Below are 9,387 nucleotides of genomic sequence, written 5' to 3' on the forward strand. Positions count from 1 at the left end.
CACCTCCGCTCCCTCACCACCAGACGCCTGGAGGAAGAATGCCTCATCTTCCGCCTCGGAACACTTCAACCCCAGGGCATCAATGTGGACTTCAACAGTTTCCTCATTTCCCCTTCCCCCACCTCACCCTAGTTCCAAACTTCCAGCTCAGCACTGTCCCCATGACTTGTCCTACCTGCCTATCTTCTTTCCCACCTATCCACTGCACCCTCCTCCCTGACCTATCACCTTCATCCCCACCCTCATTCACCTATTGTACTCTATGCTACTTTCTCCCCACCCCCACCCTCCTCTCACTTATCTCTCCACCCTTCAGGTTCTCTGCCTTTATTCCTGATGAAGGGCTTTTGCCCGAAACGTCGATTTTACTACTCCTCGGGTGCTGCCTGAACTGCTGTGCTCTTCCAGCACCACTAATCCAGAATCTGGTTTCCAGCATCTGCAGTCATTGTTACCTTCCCTCCATACCAGACGACATCCTAGTAAATCTCCTCTGAACCTTTCCAAAGCTTCCACATCCTTCCTATAATGCAGTGACCAGAACTGTACACAATACTCCAAGTGCGGCCACACCAGAGTTTTGTACAGCTGCAGCATGACCTCATGGTTTTGAAACTCAATCCCTCTCCCAATAAAAGCTGACACACCGTATACCTTCGTAACAACCCTATCAATCTGGGTGGCAACTTTCAGGGATCTATGCTGCAACTATACAAAAAGCTGGTGCGGCCGCACTTGAGTATTGTGTACAGTTCTGGTCACCCCATTACAGGAAGGATGTGGAAGCTTTGGAAAGGGTGCAGAAGAGATTTACCAGGATGTTGCCTGGTCTGAAGGGAAGGTCTTATGAGGAACTCTAAGGAGCTTGTGTTCCCTTTGGCCTCGGTTATGAAGAAGCTGTAATGTCCTGCTAGTTTACTATCAAATTTACCTTGCCCATTGTTTTGGTTATCTTTTGTTAGCTTTTAAACCTTTGCCAATTCTCTGGTTTACTGATCTTGACCACACTGTACGTTTTGTTTTTCTTTCAATTTAATGCTATCATAAACTTCCTTGGATAACAAAGGGATTATACATAGGTTAAGTGTCTAGCAGATGGAGTACAATGTTGGTAAATGTCAGAGTTAAAAATCACACAACACCAGGTTACAGTCCAACAGGTTTAATTGGAAGCACTAGCTTTCGGAGCGACGCTCCTTCATCAGGGGGTTGTGGAGGACTCAATTGTAAGACACAGAATTTATAGCAAAAGTTTACAGTGTGATGTAACTGAAATTATACATTGAAAACTACCTTGATTGATTGTTGAGTCTTTCATCTGTTCGAATACCGTGATAGTTTCACTTCTTTCATGTGTAAATCACAAAACCTTTTTTTTAAAAGTTACATTCTCAGGTTAACTGTAACAATTGGTGTTAGCCGGATAATATGTTGAAGGTGTTAGCCCCGTGTGTTCTCTGTCTGTGCCATAATGTTTAGATTGATTCTAATCTAAAAAGTGACATAACAGACTTTTACATTAATTTATGCAATTTTTGAAGAAAGCACTATGTAACTCTGCAAGTACAAATTCACCCCACAAACGTAAACGTAAATGTGTGTATGTAGGTTTGTGTGTGTGTCTGTCTGGGGTGTAGGGTTGTGAGTGTGTGAGAGAGTGTATATGTGAGTGTAAAATGTCTAAGTCTGTGAGAGGGTGCATGTGTGAGTGTGGGAGTGTGTGTGTCTGTCTGGGGTGGGGGTTGTGAGTGTGTGTGGTGCAATGGTGGTCACCTGTACTGTGACATGAACCCAAGGTCCCGGTTGAGGCCCTCCCTATGGGTACCGAACTTAGCTTGTGTCTGTCTGGGGTGGGGGTTGTGAGTGTGTGTATAGTGCAATGGTGGTCACCTGGACTGTGACATGAACCCAAGGTCCCGGTTGAGGCCCTCCCTATGGGTACCGAACTTAGCTATCAGCCTCTGCTCGGCCACTTTCCTCTGCTGCCTGTCCCGAAGTCCACCTTGGAGGACGGTCACCCGAAGGACCGAGCCTGAATGTCCTGGACCACTGAAGTGTTCCCCAACTGGGAAGGAACCCTCCTGTCTGTTGATTGTTGTGCGATGCCCATTCATCCGTTGTCGTAGCCTTTGCTCGGTTTCCCCAATGTACCATGCCTCCGCGCATCCTTGCCTGCAACGTATAAGATAGACAAGTCACATGAGTACCTGCCATGTACAAGGTGGGAGGTGTTCAATGGTGGTATCTATGTCCACACTCTGACTCGTCTTGCAACACCTACCTTGACAGGGTTGTACGGAGTTGTCCTGAGAGCTGGGCAGTTTGCTACGAACAATGATCTGTTTGAGGTTTGGCGGTTGTTTAAAGGCGAGCAGTGGAGGTGTGGGGAAGGTGTTGGCGAGGTGCTTATCCTTATTGATAATGCAGGTCACGAAGAATATGGCGTAGTTTTTCAGCTCCTGGGAAATACTGAACAACGAAGGGTACCCTGTCAGTTGCAGCACATGTCTGTCTTCTGGGGAGGTCATTACGGTTCCTTGTTGTGGCATGTCAGAACTGGCAGTTGATGAGTTGAGCATCGTACCCCGTTCTTGTGAGGGCATCCTTGATTACTTCCAGGTGTCCGTCACGTTCCTCCTCATCTGAGCAGATCCGGTGTATGTGTAGGGCTTGTCCATAGGGGATGGCTGTTTTAATATGTTTTACGTGGAAGCTGGAGAAGTGTAGCATTGTGAGGTTGTCTGTGCATCTCCAAATCATGGTAAATGTCCAGTCATGCATTTTGGCAGGAATAACAGAATTATTTAAATGGTGAAAAATTGCAGCATGCTGCTATGCAGAGGGACATGGTCGTCCTTCATTGCAAGGGGGGCAGGGTGGGGGTGAAGTTTAAAAATAAGAAGGTTATGCTGCAACTGTACAGGGTGCTGGTGAGGCCACCCCTGGAGTACTGTATACAGTTTTGGTCCTGTTACCTGAGAATCACTGTACCAGCACTGGAGGGGATGCAGAGGAGGTTCACTGGGTTGATTCCGGAATTGAGAGGTTTGCCTTATGAGGAGAGCTGGGCAGCGTGGTGGATCAGTATTTAACACTGCTGCCTCACAGCACCAGGGACCCGGATTCGATTCAACCTTGGGGCAACTGTCTGTGTGAAATGTGCACATTCTTCCTGCGGGTATCCTCTGGGCGCTCCGGTTTCCCCCACAGTCCAAAGATGTGCAGGTTAAGGTGAATTGGCCAGGCTGAATTGCCTCATAGTTTCCAGGGATGTGCAGGCTAGATGGGTTAGCCTTGGGAAATGCAGGGTTGGGTGGGTGGGGGGGCCTTTGCTGAGTGGAATGCTCTTCAGAGGGTCAGTGTGGACTCGATGGGTGGAATTGCCTGCTTCCACACTGTGGGGATTATATTTGATGAGATTGAGTAGATTGAGACAATAATCATTGGAAATGTGAAGAAAACAATGGGGAGGTCTTTCAGAAACAGATAAAATTATGAAGGGAATAGATAAGCTAGAAATAGGGAAGTTGTCTCCACTGGGGCAGGGGGTGAAACTAGGACTAGGGGGCATAGTCTCAAAATAAGATTTCGGATTGAGTTGAGGAGGAATTTCTTCACCCAGAGGGTTGTGAATCTGTGGAATTCCCTGCCCAGTGAAGCAGCTGAGGCTATCTCATTGAATGTTTTTAAGGCAAAGATAGATACATTTTTGAACAGTAAAGGAATTAAGTGGTTATGGTGAGCGGGCGGGTGAGTGGAGCTGAGTCCATGATCTTATTGAATGGTGGAGCAGGCTGGACAGGACCAGATGACCTATTCCTGCTCCGAGTTCTTATGTTCTTAGAACAATGGCCAGTTTATCCTCTTCCGAGAATCCTTCTTTCTCGCTAGGATATATTTTGGCTGTGAACCACGAGCTATTTTCTTAAACATCTGCCATTTGTTATCAGCCGCCTTTTCCATTAAACCCCTTCCCAGTCCACTCCAGTCAATGCTGGTCACATTCCTTTGTAATTACCTTTATTTAGGTTCACACACGTGCTTCAGATCTCCCTTTCAAACTGAATGCCAAATCCTACCACTCTATAAGGTTGACTCCTTATTTTAATCAGAGAGCCCTAGTTTTAGATTTTGTGTGTGTGTGTTCATGATGTTTTAGTTATTTCCACTACTTTTATGATTTACCGACATCCATCAGTCTCCTGTTCCTAACTTTTGTTTTAATTATTCATTTATGTGGGTGTCCAGCAATAATTGTCTATCCCTAATTGCCTAGACGTGAGTTAAGAGTCAGCCACATTGCAGAGAGTCAGGAGTCATGTGTAGGTCAGACCAGGTAAAGACTGCAGTTTCCTTCACAAAAGGACATTAGTGACACTGATGGATTTTTCCCAACAATCAACAAGTGCTTCAGGGTCATCATTTGACTTACTTCCAGATTTTTATTCAAATTCCACCATCTGACATGGCAGTGAAATAATTCCACAGAGGCTGGTAACTGTCGCCAAGCCTCCTTTTATTTTCACAACAACAACTTTAGCACTGCTTCATTCAGAGTCAGGAACCAAAGTGAGTATCTCTAACTCTCACCCATTTAGTATGTTAGCCAGCACTCCCTGATTGGAGCAGATTAACAGCCTCAATCAGGGAACTCATATTCTATGAGGTCTACCTGACTGACCTTATTATAATCACTGCTGTTAGGATTTAAACCCAAGCACTACCTATATCTCTGGATTAATGTCTAGCAATTATGTCACAAGATCATAATCTCCTATGTGCTCTCTCTTTTGCAAATAGGGCTATTTGAACTGGAATCTTTGACAAATGAGGAGAAAAAATGGGAGATTGGGAAAGATGGCAAAGAAAAGGCTTACGCAGATGCCAGTGGGAGTGTGAAGCCTTTTCGAGTGATCCACCAGCCAGATGCTGTGCGTGAAATGCTGCTCTCTCGTTTGGCATCTGGTGCAGATGTCCGTCAGGGCATTCAGCAGATCCACGAGATGCTACGGAACAAACCACAGCGCAAATTTACCTACCGGCCACCCATAGGCCTGGACATGAGGCTATATGCCAAAACCCATGGCAGTATCTCGCTGACTCCATTTGTAGCCATTCAGAAAGCTTATAGCAAGAGGGAGAAAGAGGTGAAGCAGCAACTGCTCATCGATGAGATCCGCAAGCTGAAAGCAGCTGAAGACCAATCAAGGAGTAGCCTTCTCCAGAAGACCCTCAAGAAAAGTTACAAGCCCCTCCAACAATATGAGCAGGACCAGCTGCGAGGGGAACAGATCTTGCTGCGGCGTAAACTAGATGAAGCAGAGTGGCTGGCGTTCATTCGCCACAAAAACTACCTATTCCTCAGGGAGAAGCACCGCCGAGAATCAGAGCACCAGTTAGTCACAACATTTAACTGCAGCTACACCATGTTGTCAGAGGCCGCTCTGAAACGTCAGATCAAGGAGAAGAAAGACTATGCCCAACAACAGAAAGTTGACTTGACACAAGGCATCAAGAAGAAAGCAAACCAACTGAAGAAAGACATCAGAGACTTCATGATGTACCAGTGAGATCACAGCAATCATCTCCTAATGCCCATGAATCTATCTCAAAGAGGTTGTTGAGACAAAGAACAAAGAACATTCCAGCACAGGAACAGGCCCTTCGGCCTTTTAAGCCTGCACCGATCCAGATCCTCGATCTAAACCTGTCACCTATTTTCTAAGGATCTGTATCCTTCTGCTCCCTGCCCATTCATGGATCTGTCTAAATACATCTTAAACTATGTTATCATGCCCACCTCTAACACCTCTGCTAGCAATGTATTCCAGACACCCACCACCCTCTGTGTGAAGAACCTACCACGTATCTCTCTCTTAAACATTTCACCTCTCACCCTTGAACTCATGACCCCTAGTAACTGAGTCCCCCACTCTGGGGAAAAAGCTTCTTGCTATCCACCCTGTCTATCCCTCTCATGATTTTGTAGACCTCAGTCAGGTCCCCCCTCAACCTCCATCTTTCTCATGAAAATAATCCTAATCTACTCAACCTCTCCTCATAGTGCCCACCATACCAGGCAACATCCTGGTGAACCTCCTCTGCACCCTCTCCAAAGCATCCACATCCTTTTGGTAATGTGGCAACCAGAACTATACGCAGTATTCCAAATGTAGCCGAACCAAAGTCCTATACAAATTGTTAAGTGCTTCCAGTTTACTTTGGAAGACAAAAACAATATGTATGCTTCATATCCAAATAATCAAGTGGTTAGAAAACCACCAAAGGGACATAGTTTGTGTCTTAATCTACATTACAGAAACAGGTCCTGTCTCCATACAGATCATTTAGCACAAGTCCTGTCTCTGTGTATAGCACAGAGGATAGATCATTTCTTCGTGTAAATCAGTCAGTACAGGTTCTGCTCCCCCCCCCCCCATATATCATAGATCACAGATTTTGACAATAGAGTAACAACAGCAGGGAATAATTCAGGAGACACGGCAGAAATTCATCCCAAGGAAGAAGAAACATTTTAAGGGAAGGACAAGGCAACCATAGCTGATAAGAAAAGTCATATAAGCAAAAGGAAAAGCATATAATGTGGCAAAGATCAGTAGGAAGCCTTTCAAATTCAGTTGAGGATAACTAAAAATGCATTAAGGGGGAGGAGATGAAATGTGAGAGGAAGCTAGCTAGTAATATAGAAGAAGTTCTTTTGATTTACAAACGGTAAGAGAGAGACAAGAGTGGACATTGGAAAATGAGGATCGGGAAGTAATATTGGGAAACAAGTAAATGGCGGAGGAACTGAATTGTGCTTTGCATCGTCTTCATGCTGGAAGATACCAGCAGCATACCAGAACTTCAACAGGGTCAGGGGGCAGAGGTGAATGTAGTAGCCATCACCAAGAAGAAGGTGCTGGGGAAGCTGAAGGGTCTGAAGGTGGATACTTCACCCAGATCAGATGGACTACACCCCAGGGCTCTGAAGGAGAGAGCTGAGGAGATTGGGTAGGCATTGGAGGTCATCTTCAGGATCACTGGAGTCAAGGAGGATCCCAGAGAACTGGAAAATGGCTAATGTAACACCCCATGCTTAAGAAAGGAGGGAGGCAGAGATGGGAAATCATAGGCCTGTTAGCCTCACTTCAGATATTGGTAAGATTTTCAAGTCCATCAGTAAGGGTGAGATTGCGGAGTACTTAGAATAACATGGTAAAGGGAGGCCATGCCTGACAAATCGGTTAGAATTCTTTGAGGATATAGCTAGCAGGTTAGACAAAGGGGAGCCAGTGGATGTGATTCATTTGGACTTCAAGAAGGCCTTTGACAAGGTGCTGCGCAGGAAGATGCTAAATAAGATAAGAGCCCATGGTGTTAGGGGCAAGGTCCTGACATGGAGAGGGGATTGGCTGACTGGCAGAAGGCAGAGAGTGGGGATAAAGGGGACTTTTTCAGGATGGCAACCAGTGATTGGTGGAGTTCTGCAGGGATCTGTGTTGGCACTATGACTAATCACATTATCCATTAATGACAAAGGAACTGAGGGCATTGTTGCTAAGTCTATAGATGACACAAAGATAGGTGGAGGGAGGGGTTTTGCTGAGGACGCAGGAAAGCTGCAGAAGGACGTGGTCAGGCGAGGAGAGTGAGCAAAGATGTGGTAAAGTGGGAGGTGGAATAGAATCATAAAATCCCCACAGTATGGAAACAGACCATTTGGCCCATCGAGCCCACACAGCCCACCCGAAGAGCATTGCACGCAGACTCACCAATACAATGGAAGAAAGTGTGAGGTTACATAGTTTGGTAATTGAAGCATAGCCTATTTTCAAAATGGAGAAGGACGACAGAAATCTAAAGCACAAAGGTGCTTTGTAATCCTAGTTCAGAATTGTCTTTGGATTAATATGCAGGTTCAGTAGCAGGTGCTAAGGCAAGTAAGGAACAGAATGAGGCCATTCAGCCCATTTCATCTGCTCCACCATTCAATCATGGGCGTAATGTTCCTCAACTCCAATCTCTTGTCTTCTTCTCATAGCCCTCGATCCCCTTACTAATCAAGAACCTGTCTACCTCTGCCTTAAATACACTCGGTGGCTTGGCCTCCATAGCCCTCTGTGGCAATGAGTCCCACACATCCCCACCCTCTGGCTGAAGAAATTCTGCCTCATCTCAGTTCTAAAGGATTGTTCCTACACTCTGAGGCTGTGCCCACGGGTCCTCATCTCTCCTACTAGTGGAAACATCTTCTCCACATTCACTCTATCCAGGTATTTAAGGCAGAGGGAGATGGGTTCTTGACTGGTAAGGGGATTGAGGGTTACAGGGAGAAGGCAGGACAATTGGGTTAAAAAACAAGTTAAGAAACTTATAGATCAGTGAATACAGGTTCTTTCTCCATATAGACTGGAGGTGCATGGTTCCTGTGTCCAGCCATGTTCCTGTCTGCCTGTCACACTTGGAATGTGGTGTCTGATTGTGATGAGTAAATAATATCGAGGCTCAGCAAAATATGTGGCAAGGATTGACAGAAATAATACTGCGAGGTTTTATTGATCAGGAAATACTGAATCGTTTTGTGCTCTGCTTCATCCAGGAAAAGGCTGAAGGGTAATCTCAATAGAGGTCTTTAAAAATATGAGAGGATTTAATTGGATTGGCATGGAATAAATGTTTCCATTTATGGAAGGACTAGAACTAAAGATCATAAATATTATAGTCACAATAAATCCAAAAGGATGACCATTATACATAGTAGGCCAATTATAACTGAGCAATAATCATTATTGTAATAAGTTGGTGTTAATGTGCAGAGGGAATTCGATTAGAGTGCTGACCTCTATTAATGTGAGTGCTGTATTTGACTCTAAGGGTGATCTCATTTTTCTCCCTCCTCAAGGCAATTGACAATGCAGGCAGAGAACAGTGCTGCCAGGAAAGCTGCTCAGACCATCGTGTCGCAGGCAGCCAACGATCGATTACTGCATGCTCGAGCCAGGGTAGCAGCACGGACAGCACGGCAGCACAGCTGGCAAGCCACTGGCCCCACCACAAGAAAACAGAGTATTGCTCGTCAAAAGAAACTGCCAGGCATTTCAATTCAGTTCCCACTGACCCAGTCTGCAGCTTCCACTCCAGAAATCTGACAGCCAGGAGATTTGGAAAACATAGATCCAATCCCCATTCCATCAAGGCATCATCCAAAACCTTCCAGGCTGCATGGTTCCTGGTGACTGGTTACTCTGCATAAATAATCAACCATCAAGGTCAATATATTGTACATGTTAGTATTTATTTAAATCATCAGTAAATACAAACAATATTTCAAAGCTGGAGAATTCAGAACATTTGAATGTGTATAAACAAAGTGGTGGGTTTGAA

General features: G+C 45.3%; 1 protein-coding gene across 1 annotated transcript in view; it reads left to right on the forward strand.

Annotated features, from left to right (window-relative positions):
• The window catches only part of LOC122554091 (leucine-rich repeat and IQ domain-containing protein 3-like), a 31,270-nt gene extending 25,572 nt beyond the window's left edge, over positions 1–5,698 (forward strand). The window contains exon 7 of the mRNA XM_043698545.1: positions 4,801–5,698. Coding sequence (XP_043554480.1) covers positions 4,801–5,570 — 770 coding nt within the window. The 3' untranslated portion in view covers positions 5,571–5,698. The remainder of the gene's footprint in view (positions 1–4,800) is intronic.
• Positions 5,699–9,387: the final 3,689 nt, after the last annotated feature.

This window comes from Chiloscyllium plagiosum, chromosome 11, assembly GCF_004010195.1.
Source record: "Chiloscyllium plagiosum isolate BGI_BamShark_2017 chromosome 11, ASM401019v2, whole genome shotgun sequence".
Taxonomy (NCBI): Eukaryota; Metazoa; Chordata; class Chondrichthyes; order Orectolobiformes; family Hemiscylliidae; genus Chiloscyllium; species Chiloscyllium plagiosum.